The sequence below is a fragment of the Lathamus discolor genome, chromosome Z (genome assembly GCF_037157495.1).
Source record: "Lathamus discolor isolate bLatDis1 chromosome Z, bLatDis1.hap1, whole genome shotgun sequence".
NCBI lineage: Eukaryota > Metazoa > Chordata > Aves > Psittaciformes > Psittacidae > Lathamus > Lathamus discolor.
Genome location: NC_088909.1, coordinates 44200824 through 44227755, shown reverse-complemented (window position 1 = coordinate 44227755; position 26932 = coordinate 44200824). Strand labels below are relative to the sequence as shown.

Sequence of the window (26932 nt, the reverse complement as noted above, 5' to 3'; positions counted from 1 at the left end):
GAATGCATGAACTGTTACATTGCCAGACAAAAAACCTGAAGACATTCATATACAACCATGGTTGATTACGGCCTTAGAAAACAGGACTTCTTCTCCTAAGACATTCCATTTTAGAAACCCTACATACTGCTACTATCTCACTAGTTAGTACAGGGCTTGGACTCAGGAACTTGCCATGGCAGCTTCCAGATTTAGTAAAGGAGGACTGCAGTCCCCCTTGATTGAACAATGCAATGCAAGAACCAGACTCACAAAGTATCACACGCAGGAAATAAAATTGACTTTGAACTAGCCACAACTCAGGGGCTCTATGCAGTCGCACTATGGGTACCTACTGGCATCAGCTTCAAGGGGCACTGGTAACTCACCATCCATTTGAAAAAGTTGCAGTTGAGTGCAACAAGAAATGTAAGAACGCAAGAAACCTCGTGCAACAAGAAACGTACGAACAAAAGAAAACTCAAACTACAAGGACAAGTAACTTGGGATATCATCAAGAACTTTACCAAGTTTCATTACTTTAGAATCATCATTAAATATTTGAATGCATTTTGAATGTTGTTCCTCTTTAAAGTGGGAAAAAGGTGATGCCATGGTATAGCATACTTGATAGACAAGCAAGAAAAGTCTTGAAAGAGAATGCTGGCACATGAAAAATTCATCAAAAATAATCCGTAACTTGCTTCCAACAGTCATCTGTGAAAGCATTCAAGTGATTTTTGTTTTCATTCAGTAAGTGTTAGAAAACTCATGCAGAATTTTTTGTTTTAAACTCAAAACACGTACTGCCGCTTCTTTTTCAGTCTCCTTATATTGAACTCTCATTTAATTTGCACAGTACATTTCTTAATTATTCTGAAGGAGCCCTGCTACTCTACAGCTGTTGTGACTAACTCACCTTCTCCAAGTAACTTTATGACCCTGTGTGGCACATTAAAAAAAAAAATAAAAATTTAAGTTACCAAGTACTGCAAACCTCAGATATCTGAAATAGGATGGAAAAGTAAAGCCGCATTTCCTAAGCTCTCAAACAACCCCAAATGGGGTAATATAGTATCCCATATTATATAAGACACAAAAGGGAGCTCTCCCCCCTGCCCTCCCCAATTATCTTAAAACTTTACAGTATTATCCTTACAATATGTATCTCTGACTTCTTTACAAAAGGCTGTGCAGTAAAAAGTAACACTTTTGGAAGAAGTATTCTATAAAATTAATTTCTTTTAAAATTAACATGTCACCTTTATTAGTATACTTGACAGCTGTGAAAGAGGGACTGTTTTAAATTGATCAATTTTAGATGTTGGACTCAATGATCCGAAGGGTCTTTTTCCAATCTAAATGATTCTGTAATTATTATCAGGGGAAGTTTACAGAGGCATAACATCACTGATTTACATTTTTCTCTTAGTGACAAAACCTCTCCATAATTAAGAAAATCACTTTACTAGCATAGATAAATTGCTTACTAAGGCAACCAGTTTTCAGGTATCTAGTCTGCATAAGAGTACTTATTCATGTATTTATCAAAAGCTGCATATTTCCTCTGTAAAGAAAAATTCTCCCTCCCACCCTGTTTCTTTATGTTCTTTCACTTCTAAAAGCGGGTGCTAGCTTCAGACTTGCAGGTTGTGTGTCAAGACAGGTTTATTTTTACATAGATGTGAAGCAGCTACATGCATTCCAGTTCCCAGAAAAGTTCTGTTCAGCTTCACCTGTTTATTTCTTGCTTTCATCTGTCACTTGGAAGTTGAAGCAAGTAATGTGTCCGTCCAGCTTTGTTGTAAATACAACTATGTGATGTAACAATTACTCCAAACGTGAGCTCATTTCTTCTTCTTCCCTTTACCTTTCTTGCCTCCCTCTCCTTGCTGAAGACTTTGATCACTACCTCCCATCTTTTGGGTTCTTGATTTCAGTTTGGGAATAGTTTCTGCAGCATACAGCATCACTGATTTACCTAAAAATATAGGGAGAGATCAATGCATGCCTACTATATTAAAAACATTTCCATAATTTTCAAAGTTAGACACTTCAGCCCCTATACAGATTTCTGTTAAAGCAGATCTAAAGCCTATGATTTGCGCTTCCTTCCCCCTGTGCAGCTACAAGTTTGCAGAAAATTCTCAAACTGCCCCCCCCTTTTTTTTTTTAATTTTAAAGAAGTACAGGACTGATCAATGTCATAGCAGACTAGAACAGGCAGACACTTTGGCAGTGTCAAGTTATCCACATCCTTCCTGTTACTTTTTCCCTTTGCCTCCTTAATGGGCCTAAAATACCTGGGACAGAATGACCAGGCAAAACTACAAGTATTTTTAGAAGGCACTGCCTTCTTCCAGCAGGAATAGGGGTTTAAGTTGTCTCCTTCTAACCAACAGTACTTCAATGCTACTCTAGATTCGATACTATTCTTGCTTTTTCCTTAAGAGATAAATATATATATGAAGTATGCATGTATATATATGTGTGTATATATATTTGCTTTTACACACCAACTAGTTTTCAGGAAAAATGCAAAACATTACATTACTTGTCATTCAAGATGAACTATTCCTGTTAGTTAAAGGGAGCTGCTCCATTGTTAGTTTATGAAAATGGCCAGCAGAAAACTCAGCTGAACTCAGTATTGTACTTCATCAATTTGGCATCCATACTGATGCCTAGCTGATGTCTGTAACCCAAGAAAAAGACTGAATTTAGCCATTTTAATACCAAATCCTTTGTTTTAACCGTCAATAAAGCAGTTAAGCGAACACAGCAATCATACAACACTCCCCACAATTCCCTCCAATGCAACTACTTGAAGAAATACCAGGATCTCATTGCTCACACACCAACTGCATCTGATTGACTTATACAAGGCAAAAGGATTGATATGATTGACTTCAGCAAAGAGATTTAATGTAAAATGTGAAAGAGTAAAACTAATTCAGCAAGTTGGTAACATAAAATAAACAAAGTCCTTCTGTTTTACTAACAGATAAAGTGCCTAACCCAGGTACTCTACTCACGTGTTGGAAACTGAGGTAAACATGGATTACCATCATCTTGTTTGAGTTGGATTCGTACTCTACCTCTGTACTGCACATCTCTGTTCCACTCTCTGGGATACATCTTATTTTTCTGTCATACAAAAGGAAACACTTACTATAAAAGTACTGCAATAACTGAGCTAAGTCACAACAGCCTGGAATACTAACAGATGTAAAACATAACCGTAGCTCACCCAACAGTGTCACTAACTACTCAGCCACTGCAGTAGCGTCCAAAGCTACAGCACAGTGTTTTCAAAAGCACTTCTGCAACTAGTACTGGTACTGAACAATTTAGCAAGTAATCTGCTACAGGGACTGCTCCACTTGCCCACCAGTCTGGACTGCAGTGACACAGGTTTTCTTTTCATCTCCACAGCCACAAACCCTTCTGGATATTTAGATGTCTGAGGCCCACTGCTCAGAGATACTCACAGCCTTTATTTTTGTCAAAATGTTACAGGTTTCTTATTGATACGAGCTATTTCACAGGCAGGGTGCACTAATCTGAATATATTACACTTCTAAAAAGCAAACTGATTTTGTTTTTGGGTACCAGTCACTCTTTTAGATGAGGACCTATACTTTTGGAAAAATTCAACAGTGTTTTAAATTAGTGATTACTCCAGAAAATTAATTGCAAAAGGTTACCTCTCCAGAAATCCAGACTCATTCCCTAATAAAAAAAGCAACCAGCTTCATATACTTAAAGAACAAGCAGGTATTGTACTAAAAAATGAACATTCTCTGGCTAAGACGCAACTACTCTTTTTTTTTTCCCTGTATTACCTCTAACAGCACGTTAAATCCAACTGCTGCACATACATCCTGGATTTCTGTAGATGTGGGATTTTCAACAGCCTGTTGAAACAATGTTTTACAGTTAAATATTTTTCCATGATGAACTACTTACATAACAATAGTTAGCAGCTTCCACCCTATCCTCTGTAACTACAAAAAGGAGATAAGTAAAGAGAAAGTACTTCACACACTGACAAATCCAATGCAGAAGTCACCTGAGAGTGCTTGTAAGGTCTAAAAAAAAAAAAAAAACCAAAAAAACAAAAAACTAAAAACCCAAACCAAACCAAAAAAGAGATAAGACATCAGAAGAATGGGAAACAGATGAGGATTAATTAGGACAGGGGAAGTAAAAGAATTACTGAAAAGTAACTGAAATAACATTGATTATATTTACAAAAAAAAAAAAAAACGAAACAAAAAAAACCACCAAAACAACCAAAAGCCATGAACTGGCAACAGCAAACTTGCAGCAACGACTGAAGGGTGAAAGAACAGAAACTTTCTAGGCAGTGGATTCCTCCCACAGACAGATCTTTAACTGGCAACTTGCATGCTCAAGAAAGGTTTTATTTTTAACTATTATCAGAAAAAACACACAAACCTAAAAGAAAAGCCCTCTATATTCCCAGGAATACTTGTTAAAAACACCATAAAGGAGATTTTCAGTAACTATTTCAGGACAGATTAAATGCAGTAGCAATTACTACATTGTTCATATGTGCCACATGCAGTGTAAGTTCTACCTTTGACGCCAGCAATGGGGACAGAGCACAGACTATAGCCATGTATACTCAGTCATGAAAACACAGTCATTACGTATCCCTTATTTTCTTATTTTGCTTTCAAATTTGACAATCTATTTATGTAGGAGGTTGAGTGCATTAAGTTTCTCAGTACTTCCCCTGTTTGCCAAAAGTGCTGCTTACATGAAATTGACACTTAAACCCAGTGCTCTTCTACCAAATTCACATGCTGACTGGGTTTCCTTTAACTACACTGTAATTTCCAATTTTCAAGCTATTTGTCATGGGGAACAGGAAAGAGCAACAGCTTTGAGATTTACTTCCCAACTCTCTAACCACTGCTATACAGCAAGACAAAACATTTTATTTCCCTGCCACCCACAAACTTACTTTGTCTATAGGTATCCTTCTTCCTTCTGCTATTGTCTTCTTGTTATTCAGATATGCCGGATAAATGCAGATGAATCTAAAAAGGGAAAGCAAAGTTTAAGTAATATCAACTCTCAACTATTTAATTATTTATGCAATATTTAACTAGCAAAACAAAAAATAAACCTCATGACTACGATGCAGAAGTTCCCACAGCAGCTTAGAACAACCATTCATTTTCCCTAAACCAACTGGTAAGATGTTGTAAAACCCCATTTCCAGTTATCTAGGACATTCCATGACCATCTGGCTGCAGTGTTTGTTGCATGATAATACTTTGTGAAGCACATGTATTTTGAGTAAAATAGATTTTTGAGTAAAAATGTATTTATGTAAAACATTTTTGTGCTATCTGCTTTGAAGAAAAAAAAAAAAAGAAGGCTGAAAGAGCATTCTTTGACCCATTTCTTACAGTTTATCTTTTTTTTTTAATTTCCTTCCCTTCTATTCACACACAAAAGAACCCAAATTTAGGCAAGTTATAAAGCCTCTGAAAAATTTGCTTAAGGTATTTCAGTAGATTTAAAACTGTCAAGCACACACAGTGCACAAGAGAGACAGAATCTCAACTATACTTCTTACGAGACAGTAAGAATAAAGCTAGCTGAGGCCGACAAGCAAAGGCTAAGAAAAAGTAATGCCTACATTTGAATGAGGAACTATGACCTCATAAGTAGATAGGGAAGCAGAAATTGAGCAAATAGAGGAAATAATCTGGAGCAGACTAATATTCAGTTACTTGGAGACTGACAAGGCCCATTGACCCCAACTGCCTCCCAGGAAACATTTCTCCCTGCTTCTAAAATTAGCCTTAGTCATTGTAACTCGTATTACTCTTCTCATTCAGTTCTCCTCACGAGTCAGCCAGTTCTTCCATGTAAGCGGCAGAGTTCTACACGCGAAATCACAGAATAACAGTCTGGGCTGGGCTGGAAGGGACCTTAAAGGTCATCCAGTTCCAACCCCCTGCCACAGGCAGGGACACCTTCCACCAGACTAGGTTGCTCCAAACCCCGTCCAACCTGACCTCGAACACTGCCAAGGATGAGGCAGCCACAGCTTCTCCGGGCAACCTGTGCCAGCGCCTCACTCTCTTCACGTTCCACCTCAAGCGCCCAAACTAGTTAAGGACGCTCACAAACACAACAGCAGTCGCACCCCCCACAGCTGGCGCGCCCCCGGCCGCACCCCACCCCAACAAAGAGGAAGACTATTGCAGGCAGCAGCGGCGCGCGGGCCGTGTTACCTCTCCTTATCAGCCCGAGACGTGGCGGTGGCGGTGGCGGTGGCGGTGGCGGTGGCAGAGGCAGCCATCACAACGACAGCACCAACCCTATAACTACCACCGACCCAACTGGTCACACGCCCACTTCCACTTCACCAGGAAATCCCGGCCCCTCTCCCAGTCCTGCAAACCGATTGGTTGGCGGTGCTGTCTATAACGGCCCATCGCCCTGTCAGGATGTGGAACGTGTATTTCCTGTGGGTTGAGCGCGCCGCTGCCGCGCACGCGTTGGAGAGGATGACGCGGCGGGGGAGCGGTGGTGGGGGTTGCTCCCCGTTCAGGCTGCACAGCGCACCACGTGGCAGCCCTGCCTTAACAGGCCTCAGTGAAACAGCGCCATGGGTGGAACGCGAGATCTCGGCTCCCTGGGATAGTCCGTGCGGGATTACAGTAGAAACCTTGGCTCTGCGGCAGGAATGCTGTCTAAACTGCAGCCTCAGGCTGCCGTACTTGAGGGCGGGGCTGAAGGTACAGCAGCAAAGCGGGGCACTTATAGCCAGGGAGATGCTTACGAGCCAAGGTTACCCTTCAGAATGGGTAAACATCAGGTAGATGGCTGGCTTCAATTAACACTTTATCAGTGGTCCTAGATGGACCTGGGGTCATGAGTTCATGGTCACTGTCTGGTTGAGCTTTCCACTGTAGTCCAGATTTCTGTTGGCAACCTGTGATTGCAAAGAGACTGGTATGGCTGCAGAAGGGACACATGGCTTGTAGAAGAGTAGATGTGTGTGTGTGTATGTGTGCATGCTGGGCGTTTGCTTTAGCACCAGCACACTTTGCCAGAAGACAAAGGCTGCAGCATACGAACCTGGAGAACAAACTCCCATGCAGCTGTGCCTGCAGGACCGCATCAGCAAGCTGCAAGAGTGCTGTGTCCTTTCTCTGACTCCTGAAGACCAAGGTTGGTTTGAACCACCTGGTCAAGTGGAAGGTGTCCCTGCCCATGGTGGGTGGGGAGGTGGAACTGGATGAACTGGTAGAACCGGTCCCTTCTGCCCAAGCCATTCTATGATTTAGAAAACTGAGAGATTGACTAGTGCCTGTCATTAATCACAGCCGACTGGGTGATCACACTGCGTGCTAGAGGGTGCTGTGCGAATTCAGTGCATATACAGTGCTTAGCAGAGAGAAAACGGCAGAGGCCTGGCAGCACAGCCAGCTGTGCCTCTTCGTGCATGTGTGCAGTCTGACAAAGGGAATGCAGCAGTTCTGATACGTAACCTGAATGTACTACGGGCACTAATATAAGCCCAGATGGAGGTGATCAGTAGTGCATAGTCTGGTTGGAGACAATAACTAGGGGAGTACCCCAGAGGTCAGTACTGGGTCTGATGCTGCTGAATGTCTTCCATTAATGATCTGGATGATGGGCAGAGTGCACCCTCAGCAAGGCTGCAGAGGACACCAAACTGGGAGGAGTGGCTGATACCCAGGGAGAGGGTTGTGCTGCCATCCAGGGGGACCTGGACAGGCTGGAGAAAGGGGCTCAGATGAACCTCATGCAGTTCCACAAGGGGAAGCGTACATTCCTGCTGCTGGCAGAGGGGACTAGGCTCCCTAGTGCAGGACAGACATGGACATATACCATGTCCAGCCAATGGCCACCAAGATGATGAAAGTACTGGAGCATCTCTTCTAGGAGGGAAGACTGAGAGACCTGGGGCTGTTCAGCCTGGAGAAGAGAAGGCTCAGAAGAATTGTCAATGTATATAAATACATGAAGGGAAGGTGCAAAGAGGATGTAGCCAGGCGCAGACTGAAACAAGGAGGTGGAGGTTCCCTGAGAACATCAGAGGATGCTTATTCTCTGTAATGTCAGTCACCCTGTAATATCAGTCACCCTGAGCAGTGGCACACATTGCTGAGGGTGGTCGTGTGGTCTGACTCCCTGGAAATACCCAAAAGCTGTCTGGGAATAGTTCTGGGCACCCAGCTTTAGGTGACCTGCTTGAGCAGGGGGTTGGACCAGATGAGCTCCAGAGATCCCTGCCAGCTACGACTATTCAGTCAGTCTGAAAAATGCTAAGAAGTATTTATGTATATTACCACAGCTTCATATATAATCAAATAAAAATTAAGGTAAAGCTTAATGAACAAATAATAAAATTTACTTCTCACATGTATTTCTGCAATGCTTTTAGTTCCTCAATTACTTTGTGAAGCAATTTCTGACGCATAATAGGCTACCATTGGACCTCACCTTGAGGAATGCTGCTTTGACGTTTCTTTAAAGAAGGCACTGAACACACCTGCAGTTTGTGAGTGGCACAGTACCATCAGTACTTAATTCAGGATCTCGAGAAAGATTTTATGTATTTGTTTAATATTGTTAATATTCAAAATTGCATTTTTTTTCCCTTTGAATTCATACAGCTTTTTAATACCAAGGTATTAGATTAATGTCTTCTCTTGTTAAAACAATATCTAAACTTACTGTGATAGAGCAAAAGCTACATAGCCTGTGTCATATTTGTGGTGATGACAAATGCTATTTTATGCATCTTTTTCAGATGGAAAAATAATTTTAAAATTGTTTAAAATTGTTTAAAATTGAAAGCCAACCGTATCCTGGGCTGCATCAAAAGGAGCATGACCAGCAGGTCAAAGGAGGTGATCCTGCCCCTCTACTCTGCTCTTGTGAGACCTCACCTGGAGTATTGTGTGCAGTTCTGGTGTCCTCAACATAAAAAGGACATGGAACTGCTGGAACAAGTCCAGAGGAGGGCCACGAGGATGATCAGGGGACTGGAGCACCTCCCGTATGAAGACAGGCTGAGAAAGTTGGGGCTGTTGAGCCTGGAGAAGAGAAGGCTGCGTGGGGACCTCATAGCAGCCTTCCAGTATCTGAAGGGGGCTTATAAGGATTCTGGGGAGGGACTCTTCATCAGAGACTGTAGTGACAGGACAAGGGGTAATGGGTTAAAACTTAAAGAGGGGAAGTTTAGATTGGATATAAGGAAGAAGTTCTTTACTGTAAGGGTGGTGAGGCACTGGAATGGGTTGCCCAAGGTAGCTGTGAATGCTCCATCCCTGTCAGTGTTCAAGGCCAGGTTGGACAGAGCCTTGGGTGGGATGGTTTAGTGTGAGTTGTCCCCACCCATGGCAGGGGGGTTGGAACTGGATTATCTTAAGGTCCTTTCCAACCCCAACTGTTCTATGATTCTATGATTCTGTGTACACCATAATTCCCAGAAATCTCAAAGATGTTATGATTTCTTCCCAGAACTAATTATCACAGGTTACTACCTACTACAGCATGTGCAGTTTATTTTGAGTTAGGGTCCCGAGAGTCTGTGGGACCCCTGGCAGTTGTATCTTTGTTGTCCTTCGGCTGAACTCTCATTGCTTTCCTTTTATGGTCCTAGGCTGGCTTTTCTTCTAACTTTGTGATTAATGGTTCCCAGTTCAGTGAGCTGGATCCTAGTTCAGTGAGCTGGATAGGTATAGAACGTTCTTTACCCATTATCTTGTTCCTTCTTAACATATGTACGGTTTTGTTTAGCTGAAGTTTAACTTGATTTGTTTCAGCTAGTAAAATGAGTCCTATCAGTTAGAAATGGAATTTTTGGAGTTGCAGATTGGATCATATGGCATGCATGACTGACCACAACAGGGAAGCATGTTTCTTTTCTGCAGATGCTATAATTATGTACCAGTCTCCTTTATCGGTCCTAGAATTCACAGTGTCTTGAAAGTAGCATGCCTAAAATGAAGCACTGGATACAAACATGTCAGTTTAATTCAAATTATAACTGTAGAATTACTTCATTGAGTACATGGCATTCAGTCACTGCGTTTGTTCTACTGCCGTAAGAAATTACATGTCAGACTTGAATTTTGCATGTTTCTAGCCTGAGGAATTCAGAAATAGAACTAGGTCACACTAGCTCAAAAAGAACAAAGCACACTAGCTCAGGCACATTACAGCTGCATGCCCTTCTCAAATACCTGTTCTCCCTGACTTCAGAATTCAGTTGTGAAGCAATCAAAACCTGACAGTTTTCAAACATTTCAAAGCATCATGAACAGAAGGTGTAATTGCTGGTGAGGATAGGACCGGTATACATCTGCATCAAAGTTTCAAGACTGTAAATAATGCCTTAGGATAGTAACAGGGATACTGGTCTCTGAAAGCAGTGTGTAACTGGGTGATGTTACTCCATGTGCTGTTAACGGCAGTGGAAGAGGGAGTGGGAGGTAGCAGGGAACAAGCACGGCAGTACAAGCATCTCAAGTGTTCTCTCTGCAGATGCTGTAAGCAGCAAGTCAGGTGTCCTTAATCAGACCGTATTTTTACTGGTTGGGAAGAAAAAGAGCAAAACAAAGCAATACAAGACAAAATAATAATAAAAAATAGTGAAAAAACAAACAAAAAAACAAGTCCCCCAAAAAACCAACAAAAAAACCCCAAACAACCAACCTAGCAACAAGAGCCTTTTGCAAGTGTGAAAGAGAAATTCAAAGCGGGTGTGATACAGGCTGGGATAAATGCAAATGCCTTAAATGGAAGAGGGAGCCCAAGAAAATGCAGATGTTTTGAGGTGACATATTTCCTCTGTGTTTTACTGAAGTGTCACGTATAGATGCCAGCTTATTCAGACCTAACTTAACATGTTCAGTTTTCCCTAGCTTGATGTTATGCTGCATAGTCTAAACATGCTAAGAATACCTATGTAATAATTGGATTAGGGAAGTCTAATAATTGGATTATATAAGTAATAATTGGATTAGGAAGAGAAACTGTTTTCAGCTAGATTAGTGGAACAGCTCCTTATTAGACTGCAGGTAGAACAAAGAAAGAAGACATAGAGTGAAAGCTTGGTTGGTTTAATAGACATTGAAGGGAAAAGGGCAAACTGAGAAGGATTTTCTCCACAATCTTTATAAGCAAGGATTCCAAAAATATATATTTAAAATAAAATATAGGTGCTTGGAAAAAAAAAAAAATAAACTGTTTACAACAGAAACATACTTCATGAAATACGACTAGGGTGGGTGTGAATTAGGTCTGTCCAACAGAAAACTTTCAACAGCATAGAGAGAAAATAATGCTCTCCTTCATTTAGTTTCATAAAACTGGTATTTGCTTGCCTTGAAACTTCAGCATTAGAAATTAACCATGTAGCTGCTGTGCTTGGGAGTTGAGTAGCAGTGTTGTCTGTTGCTGTTGGGGTTTGAGTTACCGGCTGGGCTTTAACTTCCTAACCCCTTCCGTCTAGGGTATTTCTTTGTTGGAAGGGGTTAGGAAGTTAAAGCCCAGCCGATAACTCAAACCCCAACAGCAACAGGCAACGCAGCTATTTAAGCCCCAAGCACAGCAGCTATACCACATTCTTCCGCTTCTCTTCCCCATCCCTCCAGGAGTCAGGGGGAGGAAGAAGGGGAGAAACTGAGCAAGCAGCTGCAAGGTTCTGAGTTACTGGCTGGGCTTAAACCATGACAACTGCATACATTATTTTTCCCCAAAGTAGTGGTTATTTTAAATCCATAAACTACAGTTCTTTCAGTCTTAAAAACCCAAAATCCTATCTTCTGCATAGTTGGTTTCTGGAGAGGCACTACCTAATACCAATCCTACATAGACAAGCTATACAAGTTTCTTTATTCATCAGAAGCATCAGTTTTGTTCATCTCAATGAACAAACTCTTTTGGATTATGTCTCCTAGACCCAAGCCTTGACTTACATGAATTAATTCAGAAAATACAGCAGGCAATATATACAGTTTTTACTGAGATATTGGGTAGATTCTCAGGCACCACATTGCCAAGATCATCCAAATCCATACTTAACTGGCAACAGCGGAACTGGCAGAATGGAAATGGAATAATAGGAATTTCTGCCCAGCTCCTGCCCTTCATATCTGCAAAGACTGGGTCTGTTAGGTCTAGGCCTCAGTTTAATGCCCATTCTTTGGCCTTCTGTTTTAGCCTTGTAGAACAGCTGCCAGCTGTGTAAAGTCACAGCTGTGCAGTTTGTAAGATCAAAGGAAACTATCAGTCACCAGTGTGTGAAACATTACATTATTTGCACTTTCACTTAAGAGAGAGGATTTCCATTTTTAAGAATTCCAAATTACTTATGTCCTGGTTTTGGCTGTGGTAGAGTTGCTTTTCTTACTAGTAGATGGTGCAGTGCTGTGTTTTGTATTTAGTCTGAGAATAATGGTGATAACACACAAATGTTTTAGTTGTTGCTCAGTAGAGTTTATACCAATTTGATGACATTTCAGCTTCTCACCCCACTGCACCAGTGAGCAGGCAGGGTGCACAAGGAGTTGGGGGAATATAGCCAGGACAGCTGACCCTAACTGACCCAAGGGTTATCCCACACCATATAGCATCATGCTCAGTGTATAATCTTGGGGGAAAAGGTGGTTGTGGCTGCTGCTCAGGACTGGCTGGGCATCGGTGAGTGGTGAGCAGTTGCATTGAGCATCACTTGTTTTGTGGTTTCTAATTTTATCACTATTAGTATCACTATTATTATTTTCTTACTTTCCTATTAAAGTCTCTATCTAAACCCACAGATTCTCTCACTTTTACTTTTCCAGTTCTCTCCCCCACTGCACTGGGGATGTGGAACGAATGAGCAGCTGTATGGGGCTGAGCTGCTGGCTGGGGTTAAACCATGACAATATGTAAAATGTGTCAAATAATCTGTCATGGTGGTTCAACTTCTCAATTATAGTAAGAAAAAAAGATGCAAACTCCCTTTCATGACACAGTGGAAAATGTCAACAACAAAAGATTAAAAAAAAAAAGGGGGGGAGTTTCTCACTATTTGTGTTATGTCTTGTTATATCTACCATCCCGCTCTTCCATAGCTACTTCCACTCTAAATGTGGTAAGATGCACAAGCAAATCTGAATTCTGTGCTAGTGTTTCAAAACTGCCTTTCCCCCCCTGCCCAAACAATTTACTCTTTGTACAGAGGATTGTTAGGAGAAAATTAGGCATGATCTACCTTTGTTTTAATTAAATGTAATCACTCAAAATCTCATAATTTTTATGATCCCTACTGACTTTATGCTGCAGGTGACAGTAGTAATGCTTTTTCTTTAATAAACAAAAATGTTTGATTTATTAGCGAGAGGATATCCTTTTTTGCATATGAATTAAGGCTTAAGTGCATCTTTCTGCAGAACACTTAAAAAATAAGGTACCACATAATCAGTCCTGAAATTAGAACTCATCTCAAATATGACAGAGAGAGCTATAAGTATTAGAAAACAGAGAGCTATAAATATTAGTAACTCAGCAATGGGGTTGGTAGTTGCTTTTTTTTTTGGTTTTTTGTTTTGGGTTTTTTTGTTTGTTTGTTTGTTTAAATGCTTCTAGCTGTGTCAAAGCCTAAAGTGAACATGAGTGCAAAATATGCATGTATATATAAATGTTTGTGTGTGTTGGGAATTAATCAATCTAGATCCCTTAGTAGCCTCTAATTAGGGACTAAAGAATGTATTCATCGTGGAAAAGGCAGACTTCAGAATTGCCTCAGTTGGCTGTGCTTACCAAGTCATAATGAAACAAGCCGTTTTGTGAACCTCTTGTAAGTAACAGATTTTGAAACTGGACTGCATTGGGACAGTTTGCAGTTTGCTCTAAAATGAAATATGGAAACAGGATGTTCCACTTGTGAACCACAGGTCTCTGAGCTTTGTACTTACCTGACATGTGACTGCCACCAAAATGAAACCGCATAGATTTTTAGAGCATTTGTTCTGATATGCTGAATTGTTGCTTAAGTGTCTTAACAGCAACTTCCTTTTAAAATGAAATTGTATTTCTAATACACAAGCAGTCAATTAACTTTCAGTAACAGCCAAGAAAACAATTCCACTCTGACAAGGTGCAATCAGGAGGAAATTTTATATAACACTGCAAGTAATAATTTATGCATAGCAAGACTAAATTCAGAATCAGTATACTGTGAAACAAAATACAATAGTTGAAGAAATAATTACAGAGTTAGGATATAAACAGTAATGCATCTCAGGCAGAACTGAACAACAAAACTGAAGGAAAGATAATTGTGGGCTGAGTTTGTTCAAGAGAAACAACATTTACAGGTGGGAAAATTTATCTGATCTTAAGAGAATGACAATTTAAGTACTTGCAAAGAACCAGCACAAGATTTATTCATGTTAAATCCCACCAAAGAGTAGGACATTAGAGATACTGCTTGTATGTACGGCTTGAGGTCTGAACAGAAATGTATTTTACTGAGTAAACAAGCTCCCTCTATGTCTTCCTGATTACCCCACTTGAAATTCCACAGCCACTCAAGCAAAGGATGTCTTCCCAACAGCAAAATTAGAATAATTTCCTGGAATCTGGAAGTGGTAGAAATCCGTAAAATACATAAGCCTGTAACTACATGGAAATTTTCTAAGAAAGGTTAAGTTGCAAAACTATGCTAGGGAGGCATTACCCAGTCTTAGTGTAAGTAAAACCAGCACGTCTGGTAAACTGTAAGTTGACAGCAAAAAACCTGGGTACATACACATACTCTATCTTAGCATCACAAGTTAACTGACACCTGCATTAATTACTGTTGTGAACTCTTCACCTTTTCTGCAGCACACCAAATTCCCCTGCACTTCCAATATGTATCCAAACACAACACATAACCAGTTAACTTACCCTTCTGACTAAAAACCTTAACTACGTAACATTCTCTATAAACACATTTACACATACAGTGTTATTCTGCATATAGAAAACTATGAAGCAGGAATCATATTTCTACATGTGACTTGAAATGAAAAATAAAATATGTTGGCATCTCATCTGGTTAAATGTAAAAGTGCTAAGGAGATGGCTGTGGAACCAGAGTGAATAAATTTGTGTGATTTGCTATGAAGGAAGTTCTCCAAGTTTTAAGCGTGTGAAGGAATTCATGCTTCATATTAATGGATGTTTCACTTCTGATTCACAGCTTCATCCAAATCACACATTTTATCAAGAACAAAGGTGTCAGGTTGATGTGACTTTGCAAGGCATTACAGCAGAGATACAAAGCTGTGTTTAGGCGGAAGTCTACATGTGACTTAGTGATGCTCTTATGACTGTTCATACTACTTAATAAAAGCTAGGTAAGTCAGTCTGGGAGGCACCTAGTAACAAAAGAATAGTAGAGCTTGTAAGAGTCCACCTAAACATTTTCCAGCTCATCCCTACAAGTAGCACTGTCTACATTAAGGAAGAGAGGTGTTCTTTCCTTCTTCAAGCCTCTTCCAGAAAACTAGTTGCAGCAAGTCTTTTTTACTGGAAGTTATTTACTGCATTGATTTTAATATCACAGATTTAAAGACTGTCACCTAGAAGTTTATATACAGTAGAAAGATAATGCTCTTTGGGTATTTTTTGATGAATCCATACTTCTTTTCCACAAGCACAAACTGCAGACTGTTGTAATACTTCTGAAGTTGTCAGAATTGCCCAAACACAAAGAAGACAAATGCAAAGCACCACAGGCCATTAGGTGAGCAACAGTTAAGAGTAAAAAGACCCCAACTTTAATTTGCTTTTGCTGTCTCAAAAAAGGGTGAAGAACAGGTCTGAAATGTGGAATATAGGCTTAAAATGCCCTGTAATGGCTTGATCCAACCCACTGACCACCCATAAATGAAATGATCCCAACCTCTACCAGCCCTAGCTGTGTATTTTCTTTCTGTTGGCTCAGGTGGCATTTGACCAACCCTGCATTGAGCAAATTCAGCATACTGAATGCAGCACTAATCAATTCTGTTAGGTAAGAGGTGAGCTAGTCCACTGACAGGTCAGCCAGGATTCGCAGCCAGGAGGATTAGAGAAGAAAACTTCTTTCCATAGCACATGCCATTTCTTCGATTCTAGATCTAGATTCATGGATTTTTATCCTTAAGAAAAATGGGGAAGCTAATACACTGTTACCTTCTTGGTAATCTCGAGGTACACCAAACCAACCATCAAAAAATTCAGCTATCAGATCATCAGTCACAGGTTTTGCAATTTTGTGGTCTATTGGTATACTCTCAGAATAAAACCCCATTAATTTATGGACAAGATAGTCTCTCCTGTGCAGCTTATGCCATTTACTTGAAAGTACATCCCTGGGACAATATGACTTGAGTCTCCAAAACTGTCCCTCTTCTTTCTCTCCCTATTTACCCGAGACACAACAACTAACTGCGTAAAGCCATCACTTGTCTGTGCTGAATACTGCTGTATTAACTAAAATTATTACTAATTAATTATATTTACTGAAGCTTACAGCATAAACTATACTTGTATTCTGCAGCCAAGTCCTGCTTGAAACAATATTCCAATTTAATCAAGAAATCCTGGTAAGGCTTTCAATTTTTAAGCTGTCACCTCTGGTAAGAGTTTTGAGAATTATTTTTAAGCTTTCAGGGAAAAATAGTCTTGATAGATAACTGCATATGAAGAACAGAAATAGATTAGATCCCCTTTAAAGTTTGCAATATTTAGTGAGAAGAGCTTTCACAGAAACTGAGCAATAACCTTAACTGTGGCACACTGCAAGAAACTGAAATGAATGTACATTTTAAAAAGTAAATTAATCACAGTTTATGGGGAGGTCACATTTTGCTATTCACATCAAGACGACAAAGCTTTAAGTCTGAAATGAGCTTTATGAATGTATTTCCAGTATAATCTAATTTTTAAGTACAAGTTTGATAGGTTCTGGATATGGTAAGCTAATTCAGGGAGATAACTGAAGATATGAGCAAAAGTCACAAAAGTTCTACCAAAATCTGTAGAAAGAAAGGCAGTGCATCCCAGAACAGTAAAGTGAGTCGTGGATTCTTCGTCTCCCTTGTTTTAATTTGTTCTGCATTGACATAATGTCCTCTATCTATGCCACCCTCTGTGGCATCTTCATAAAAATAAAACCAAGGAACCCAGAGTAAATTTTTAGCAGCACAAATCAAATCAGTCTTGAGTCTAAACAGCATCAACAAAATCCAAGCCCAAATATACTTATTACAGGCATTTTTCTTTTTTAAAATTTATTTTGTATTTCCGGGATCTGCTTTTAAGGTTAAACTTAGAATATAACTTTATATCCCCATCACTAACATAAATCAAACATCATCAATGTCCTATAAGATTCTAAAAGGCTCTTAGTGGGTACTAAGTATTTCAGATAAAGCATCACAGAAACGTAGATCTGGAAGGGATATCAAAGGATCACCGAAGCCCATCTCTACAGTCCATCCCTATGAGATGTTTCATAAACCTCTTCTTAGAACTTCTATAATGGAAATTTAACAACTCCCATGGGAAGCATATTTTAGTGTATCACTACCCTTATAGTTGAGAAGTTTTTCTCATCTGTCTTTGCTACAAATACAGGTTACTTATGAGGATATTACGAGAAACTCCCCAATTATAATGATCATGAAGTATCTCCAAGGCTATCTAGAGAAGCCACTACAATTTTCAAAGACATTCTGGTGTTTGATACACATACAATTATTGTTTTACCTCATCTTCCTCTAATCCCCTCAATTATAAAAATGAAATCAGAATTTCTTTACTAAGATTACCTTTAAATTCTTACATTGACAGGACTCAGATGTAAAGCTGGATTATGTGGTATATCTTCATATTAGCAGTTAAAGGAAAAAAAAAATAAAAATCACATCATTTATAAGAAAAGTGTTCTTACATTTTAAACTCAAGGATGGAGTTCTATATCTATATTCTTCTCTAATAGAAGTCCTGACTTTGAATACATTATGTAATCTGTCTCATTTTCATCTTTAAGAGGACACTAATATTAATAATGGAAGTTTTGTGAAGATGCCGTATACAAAATATTTCAAATGATAACATGAGAAGTGCTGCTTATTAACAGATTTCATCACATGATGTAGAAACATGGCATGTCTCTAAGCAAATCTGAAAGGAAGCAAAGCACAAGAGCACGTAAGATACCACTTCTCATAAAGACATATTTTTGGTATTGGCTTTTATCTAAATTGACTTCTGGCTGCTAGCAGTATCTTAATTCAGCAGTGCATATCCTATGGTGAATTCAAGATAAAAGTTGATTCATTTCAGTATCAGATGAACTACAGAAGCCACAACAGATCTGAAATTCTGTTAAAGCTACCCTAAAGATAAATTGCTCTATTTCAGGGCATTCTGAATCCTCAGTATCAATTATTTAGAATGCTAACTTTAGAACAGTCCATTTGAGATACAACAAAACTGACAGAGTGTTTTGTGGTTTGTTCCATCATGCTCAGAACGATCCATGTTTTATTCTCTCATGTTTCTACTTTAAACCAGTTCCATCTGAATTCAGACTGTATTTGTATTTCTCAAGCAGAAATCTGTCTTTTTGGCATTGTCCTAGCACAAACCATATTCCATCAGAAAGGCTTGAGGAAGCAGATGTCCTGGTTTTCTACTATGGTAACAAATTTCTTGCTTCCATGGGATTCTAGCAGTATTTTCCCCTTCATAATTTTAAAAAATAAATAAAAAAAAAAAAAAAGCACAAAGAGCTCAAAAATTAATTTTATAGTCACTATTACACATTCTACATGATATCCCCAGATTTTAAAAATCTTTCATTTCACAAATATTGTTTTCATAGATACAGTATTGTTTCAGGCTTGCAGTCATGAAAACAGCTATACCGCTTGGCTACTGGAAACACCCTGCCTTTAGCCTTGTTATGCACCTGAGATGTGTGAAACTGTCTCAATTACAAATATATTATAGAAGACTTAGGGCCTGATCCTGCAACTGTTGTAAGGTCCTACAACAGCCATTTGTCAGTGATAAGGAGAAACAAATATCGGAGATGCAAGATTCTGCTTGATCAGGCCTTAAGAGTAAGTGCATTATACAACACAGTATATGCTGAAATCTCAAAATACTGTGTATTTATGTAATGTAGAAGTAACACACACAATTTACATACGGTAATAATTTATTCTGAAATGTTCATTTTAGTCTCTTTTGAGACATCACCCCCATGTCTCATTAATAAAAGAGCAGCCATCTCACCTCAAATACCAGAATATACAACAAGTTACAGCATAGCAAAAAGTTTCTACCTACTTTAAGATAAAATCTAATTTAGGATTCAGGTAAAATAATTTTGTTCAAGGTTTTACAGTTACACATTTTTCCTTTTTTTTTTTTTTTTTTTTTAATTTTTTTTTTCCAGAGCACAAAGAGAGTGTAAATAGTTACACCATAACTAGCTATGCACATTATGTGACCACAGAAATGTTAATCATTACTTCAGAAAAGAAACCATCAGTTCCATTCATGCAGAAAAGCAGGCTGGGAGAGCTTGTTCATTAGAAACCATATTACTGTGAATTTCACAGCCACATGATTAATTATTGGGTTAGATGGACTCACAAATACTAAAACTGAGTATACTTTTTTTGCATAAATAATACCAATTCTTCCCTGATGTAGTTTAGCCAGTCTGCAGTCTAAAAATGATTGACAAAGCAATGCAGCAGTATGACTGTATCACCCCTATCTGCGATATTCCATGATTTCAATGGCAAGCAATATTTCAAGGATTATGGGATGGGATGCTAATTAAATACATGTTAAACATACTGTACATAGACACTTGTATTAGCAAGTTTATTCCAAACTGTCAATCAGGTATTCCTCCAAAATATTACCAGTGAAGACAAAGTATACTATCAGATATGGCTTCCAGAACAAGGACTCTCTAACAAGAATCAAACCTATTTACAACAAATAAGAACAACAACAAAAAAAAAAAAATCAATCCCCATTGTTTTAAAAGTTTCATTTGAAACAAAACTTCTAAATAGCTGCTGTATATAATACATCAGTTTTATTTTTTGTTGCATTTAAACAGAAGTTACCAGGTAAGAGCCAGAGTGACGTTTAGGACTCTGAGTTCCACTTGAGTCTGCATTTTCAGACTTGGAGTCACGTTTCTTTGTGCTGTTATTTACGGGTGTTGGTATTTGTGATGGCCGAGCAGAACTGTTGTCCACACTACTCTTCCTGCGGCTTGGATTGTAGTTGAAAGGAGTCACTCTAGCTGCAACAGCACCGATGGGAGAGCTATGTTTGCTTGAGCTACTGGAGCTGAATGGTGTACGCTCACTTACAGTACTTTCATTATTTTCTGGTGCAGGAACAGGATTATTCTGCAGAGGCTTTGTTTCAGTGCCTTTCTTATCGGGACTATCCATCTGAAAGAAAGAGTTCAGACGGTTTTCTAAACCAATGGTACGAACTGGAACAGCTCCATTCCCTGGGGTTTGTTTTTCTTGAACCTCTTTAGAATCTTTACCACTCACACCCCCTTTCTCCAAAACACTGTCAATAACAGGAGGAGTATTTCCAGTTGGGGACCTTCCAGATCGAGGATTGTTAATTGGGCAGTCCTCTATCCTTACCCACACATCCTCAGTCTTAGAGACAGCTGGTGCCATCTGATAGATAAGACTTTTGGAATCAGAGCCACTTGTGGCACCTGAGGAAGAATGCTGAGGATCATTCATTATCTGAGGAATTTCGCTTTCTTTTATTTTTCTCCAAGTACCTTTTGTTGGTGCTTGGCTTTCTTTACATTGCTTGTGTCCAGAAAGAGAACTTACATGTTGCTTTTCATCTTCACTTTTTGCCTTTTCACTGGATTCTGATGAAGCTGACAAAATTGAGGAGGAACTTCCTGTTCTTCGCCAAGTGCTTACACGAGGAAGTGACGAGGAATGCTTACTATGCTCACGCTTCCATGTTCCTGACCTACTGATCAACAATCTAGATGGACTCTCAGAATGAGAACGAGCTATATCATGACGTTTTGCTTGTCTCCCATCATATTCTGTAGAAGGGCTCATATTAGGAGGTAATTTTCGCCAACCACCAGCCTGGGCAGTTGCATGAGTGGATGAAGACATATCAGGAAGAGATGGACTTAAAACTGGGGTCTGTAGTTGGGACCTTGTGGGAGAATCTGGCCTTGAAGGAGAGAGAGATTCAAATGAAGCTGACTCTTCTAATTTCCGCCTCAGAGTTGGGCTTGGAGCTTCTTTAATAAAAGTTGACTGACGAACAAGAACAGGTCTCTCAGATCTGTCAGATTCACTTCCACTTGATTTTGTAGATGACATTCTGGATAAGTCAGTCTTTTTGTTTGATCCTCCACTGTTGAGAGCTTGGTTTAACCCCTTTGAAGTGGACTCACTTCGTGGAATGCTACTGGTACTCTTAGGCAAGGCAGTTTGCTTTGTAAGGTTTTGCTGGCTCATCTGCCTGCCTGGTGATGTATATGACATTCTACTTGAACTTGAAGATTTAGTGGAAGCTGTGCTAGGAGATGATGTCCTTGGCAACTGTGACAGTTTGTTGGGAGGACTTATACCATTTCTTCCTGGGGAAATAGAGTTTCGGCCCGGAGACTGCAGAGGCCTACTTAATGGCTGCTGTTGAGGTCTAGAAGGAGTAGAATCTCTAGATCCTGATCTAGAAGGTCCTTTACTTGACCCACCCTGGTTCAACCCTGATGGCTGCCTAGTTACAGGAGCTGGCTCAGGTTTCACTGATGACTTGACTCCTCTTGGAGAACTAGTCAAACCTTGGCCTTCACTGGGACTCTTGGAGTTGGTGTTTTTGAGTGGGGGACCTTTTTTGGAAACAGGACTAGTACTTGAAGAACTATTTCGAACTCCTGGAATATGAATCATCGTCCTACCACGTGAAATTGAAGGCACACTTGTCTGTTGTGGTTGCTTCAACTGGCTTGAAACTTCTGAACTGGAGTGAGTTTTTCCCGTAATTATACTTTTATACACTTTCTTCCCTCCTTTGATTCCCCTACTTTCGGATTCTGCTTTTTTAGACTCCAGTGTACTCTTCTCTCCTGGCTTGAGAATTCTTGGACCTTTATTACTAGTGAAAGGTTTTTCTTCTTGGTCTGGGGTAAGATGAAATGGTGACCCTAGAGAAATACCAGATTTTAATGAAAGGATAGAATCAGAGTCCGATGAAGCTTGTCTAGACAGCGATGCAGCAGCTGCAGCTTGATGCAAGCTACTAACTATAGAATTTGCACCTTCTTGTATAGCTTTCCAATCAAAGTTCTCTGAATCAGGTGAGAAACCATGTTCTGAATCCAGCCTCTGTATCTCTCTCAAATCCAGTGTTAAATCTTCTGCCAGTATACTACCTGTATTTCTGGAATTATTTTTTTCACTTTCAATCTTAATTCTTGAGGGTTTTTTCTTTTTAGGCATAGCAGAACTTATGCATTCCTGCAAAAGGTCATCTTCTGAGTCAATACTAAGAGAACTCAGAGAGCTGTTTCTAGAGAAACATACAGGAGTATCTTCCACATGAAATGATTTAGGTGCATAACCAGAAGTCGGTGGTCTATTTGATTCCATCTGTGAATCAGGAGCTTCAGCAGATTTTACAGGTTCCCCTTCTTTGTTGTTATTGTTTTCTTGATCAATATCACTGAGGGAACTAAGAGATGAATTGCGAGAAAAACAAACAGGCGTGTTTTCAATAGCAAAATCCTGCATTTTCTCATCTGTAGCTGCTCCTCTGTCTGGAATCTCTTTAGCTGACTGAGAGAAAGTTTTGGCTTGGCTTCTGCCTGTTGTGTTTTTTTGACAAACATGGGTCCTGTTATTTGGCTGCTGATTTGAAGACTGTTGTGGATTAGTGCAGTCTTTAGTTTCTGTTTCCTTTGTTTCTTTTCCTTTTCTTAATTCTGCCTTCTCCCTTGAAAGGTCAACATCATCATCATCAAAATCTAAAGAACTTAGAGAATCATTCCGTGAAAAACAGTAAGGAGTTCCCTCAATAGGTGTGTAATGATGAGGGGAATCAAATGAAAAGCTTCCTCTTACACGCTCTTCGTTATTTGGCAATTTGTCATTAAAATCTCTTGCATTATTTTTAAGATTCTGTTTCTTTGTGTCTCTGTTCTCTGGATAGCTTCTTTCATTATTAATACTGCTTTTAGGCTCTGTGCTTTTTCTTATACGTGCTCTGTATTCATCATTTTGGGGTACAGGCTTTACTGGTGATGTTGGCTTCTTTTTATCACCTTCTGGTTGGCTTTTATTACTTAGGGATGAAGATGCCTGTTGAATTTGATCCATTATCTTCTTCACTCTGAAAGGTTTGTGACTTTTTCCTTTTGGCATAGCCGAGTTAATGCATTCAGCCAGAATATCACCCTCTTCTGTTCTGTCATCATCCAGGCCTGGGGGAGTCATGACTGAATTTTTTGCTGTCTGACAATCATCAGTACTTCTACCTTCTGTAGGAATGGTGTCTCGATTTTCAAATTCCCCAGGCTCCACTCCTGTACCCACACTGTCTGCATTGGCCAACTCACTCGGAGGTGATTCTATTGTGAGATCACTCAGAGATGTAGCTGTTGAAAAGTTTATTGGTGTGCCCTCCACGCAATATACCCGTGGCATATCATCTCCTGGTGTAAAACTCACGTGCTTTTGGGATTGCAGTCTGCTTTGTGAAGGCAAAAGTTTGTAAACTGGCAACTGGCTGGGCTTTCTAGCTACAGGAGGAGGTATTTTTGGAGCAGACGCTTGAGAAGGCTTTTTGGCTTTACGTGAAGACTTTGTTGGCATTGCAGAAATAATACATGCTTCCAGTATTTCAATATCATCATCAGAATCATCCAGAATGTCTTTTTCTGCCTCATCAGGCTTCTCTGATTTCTCCTCTTGACTATCCTTTGTATCATCTGACTGTTCAGGTTCTGCTTCATTTCCATGCTCATTTTCGTGAACTGGAGGCATTATTCTTAGCTCTGCATCTTTCTGTATAAATGGCTCATCAAGACTCAGAGCACTCAGGCTAGAAGAGCAAGAAAAGCCATCTGGTGTGCTTTCTGTAGCAAAATGTAATAGTGTATCAGCATCTGGCAGTACCTGAACTCTTTGAACAGCTGCATTTACAGCTGCCTGTCTAGGACCAGGCTCTCTCTTTTCTGCACTAGGTATTTTGCCTTTAGCTACATCTCTTTTCCCTTGAACTCCTTGAGCAGGGGGTGGTGTTTTACTTCTGCTTGGAGGCATTGTTTGTCCAGGGCTGTCTGGAAGGTCACTGGGACTTATAATACCACTTACTATTCCACTGCAAGGCTCACTTTGAACTGAACTAGCAATTGAACGGCTTTCAAAGCTATCAAGAGAACTTACAGAAGTACATCTGCTGAACATGAGTGGTGTCTCCTGCACATAATGTTCTGGTGGGCTTTTAGGAGTCTGTGCACCACTCTTTGAAGGAGATTTGGCACCTGAAGAAAATTCAACAACTTTATGTCTACTGGAGTCAGAAGGAGACAAACTGGAAGTCTGAAGTCTACTAGATTTTGTTCTGATGTTTTGCGACACTGATGAGCTTTCATTTACTGCACCTCCTGTAGATAAAGCCCCACTGTTTTCCTTCAGTTCTGATATCTGTAATGTGTTACTAGCTTCTGTCACACGTGTGGATTGATCACGTCCTATTTCATCTTCAGCTGATGACAAAGACGACAAAGAGCTACACCTTGAAAAACATATTGGGGTATCTTCCACGCAGTAGGTTTGTATAGTTTCCTGATTAATAGAGGGAGTTTTACAGGAGGCAGTCTTTTGTGCATGACCACCTCTGCTCTGTGCAGAATTTGGGTGAAGCTGGTTCTGTCTCTTTGAGCCAGCTGAGGGGGCTGATGTGCTCCCACTGCTTGAGGAAATATGGTCAGTTTTACTGTGCTGCACTGAAGAAGTCTTTGGAAAAGTAAAAGATGGCTTCTGAGAAGGAGGAACTTCTGTTGAGTATTTTAAACTGTAATCAATAGGCTGATCGACATGATGTTCCTCTTCATTGTACTGTATGCTGTAATCAGTTGGTCTGTCTTCCTCTTCATGTTGCTCCTCTTCAGAATAACGTTCACTGTAATTGGTTGGTTTATCATCATCATAATCATCCACCTGACACAAAGACTGGTTTACTTTCTGACTTATTCCAAGAGTTGAGCCTACTCTGTTCTGATCTGAACCACTGGATCCTCTTGACCTAAAGGAAGAAACACACTCCTGCTGCCCAAAAGGTGACTGATATTTCATGTGTTTATCATCTCCACTTTCAGTGTACACAGGGTAGGCTGCATTTTGGCTCCTTGACTGCCTTTGTTCATTTTGCTTCATTTCATCATCTACTATATGCTTAGGCCTTGTCCATCTTTCATTCTGAGAGGGACTCTGCCTTCCAGAATTCAACTGTTCATCTGAGTATTTAAGACTGTAATTAATAGGAGTGTCTAGCTCTCCATCATTGTCATCCATATGATTTGCACTATGAATCTTATGTGCCAGGTCAGCTGGATATTTACCATAACTACAAAATTTACTTTCATCATCTTCAGAGTAAGATTCAACAGAAGGTTTCATTTGTCCTCTTTTACCATAGCCATCACTACTGCTGACACTATTTAAACTATCATTTGAAGCTCTCTTGTATTCCATTTTTGTATAAGGCACAGGACATGTCCTGTTTGAATTCTCAGATTTAGGGAAGTATGTATTTGAGTGAGTATGGGCAGTGGTTGATCTCCTTGGGGCATTTCTATCTTCTGTCAAACAGTGCATTTCAGAAGTGGAAACGGAACTTTTGTCTTCTTGTGGAATATGCACACTTGTTGTTACTTCTTCCATAACTTTGGTGATCTGAGATGCAGCAATAGAAATCTGCATTCCCATTCTCTTAGAGGAATTCCCAGCATTCTCTGGAGCTGGATGATAGGTATTTAAGCCTACTGCTCGTTCCCTTTCAAGACTTCTGTCTTTCTCAGATCGAGAATTTTCTATGTTTCCTCTGCTGGAAGAGGAGGAGCCAGGCAATACTGTAGTATTTAGATATGGTGAAAGTACAGACACATTACCAGCATTAAAACTCTCTGATCTGTATACACCATCATCATGCCGACTTGAGTCCAATACATACTCACTGTATATATTTTGCTTATGTCTCTGCTTATTACGGTGAGATGCTTTTGGGCTTAAATTATCTATGTTGTCAAAAGTCTCTGATAAATGCTGAGCATCTAATTCTGCTTCCAGTGCCTTTTGTTTTCTGACATGAAGAGATGGTAAGCTTGATCCCGGAGACATAATGTTGGTATCCTTATATTTTGCTGGCCTGTTTGCCATGAGATTTCTTAATGCTGCAGCACTACCCATGGCTATCATTTTGTGCTTGGAGTGAATGAGATTTTTCAGCATGCTTACAGCTCCCATGTCCCACAGTGCCTCCTGATCTTTTGCGTTCCTTGCAGAAAGATTCCACAAGGTTCCACATGCATTACTGACTATTGTCAAACTGTGTGACTTCAAATGTTGTAACAATGTTTGTAAGCAGCTGTTCTCTCGCAGGATTTGCCTGTTGTTGAGTAATTGGAAACAAACATCAGTAAGTGGCATTTCAAAAGGGTAAGAGGGAAAGCAAAACAACAACCTATTACACTATAGGCAAGTTTTGCCCTTAGACAGTATAATCATGAGTTCTCCACTGCAAACTTATCTCATATTTCCTTCTAGCTTTCATCTGAATGCTAATCAAATCCTTTTATAAATATGAATAG

General features: G+C 39.8%; 2 protein-coding genes across 2 annotated transcripts in view; both read right to left on the bottom strand.

Annotated features, from left to right (window-relative positions):
- Window positions 1-1217: 1217 nt before the first annotated feature.
- SRP19 (signal recognition particle 19) lies at window positions 1218-6397 on the bottom strand. Its single transcript, XM_065661097.1, has 5 exons — window positions 6258-6397; window positions 4973-5048; window positions 3825-3896; window positions 3015-3126; window positions 1218-1960 (listed from the first exon to the last, which is right to left on the bottom strand). Exons 1-5 carry the CDS (start codon window positions 6323-6325, stop codon window positions 1827-1829), a joined length of 462 nt encoding a protein of 153 aa, XP_065517169.1. The 5' UTR covers window positions 6326-6397; the 3' UTR covers window positions 1218-1826.
- A 7748-nt stretch (window positions 6398-14145) lies between these two features.
- APC (APC regulator of WNT signaling pathway) overlaps window positions 14146-26932 on the bottom strand; it is an 89117-nt gene continuing 76330 nt past the window's right edge. The window contains exon 16 of the mRNA XM_065661256.1: window positions 14146-26730. Within this exon, the coding sequence (XP_065517328.1) occupies window positions 20166-26730 (6565 nt within the window). The 3' untranslated portion in view covers window positions 14146-20165. The remainder of the gene's footprint in view (window positions 26731-26932) is intronic.

What these genes read in the sequence shown, in the direction of transcription:
- SRP19 (XM_065661097.1), bottom strand. Translation starts at nt 6,325, where the DNA reads ATGGCTGCCTCTGCCACCGCCACCGCCACCGCCACCGCCACCGCCACG. An exon ending in TCTCGGGCTGATAAGGAGAG is followed by an intron (nt 5,049 to 6,257) that starts GTAACACGGCCC and finishes TTCCCTTTTTAG; the next exon opens with ATTCATCTGCATTTATCCGG. An exon ending in GAAGGATACCTATAGACAAA is followed by an intron (nt 3,897 to 4,972) that starts GTAAGTTTGTGG and finishes TTGTTTCAACAG; the next exon opens with GCTGTTGAAAATCCCACATC.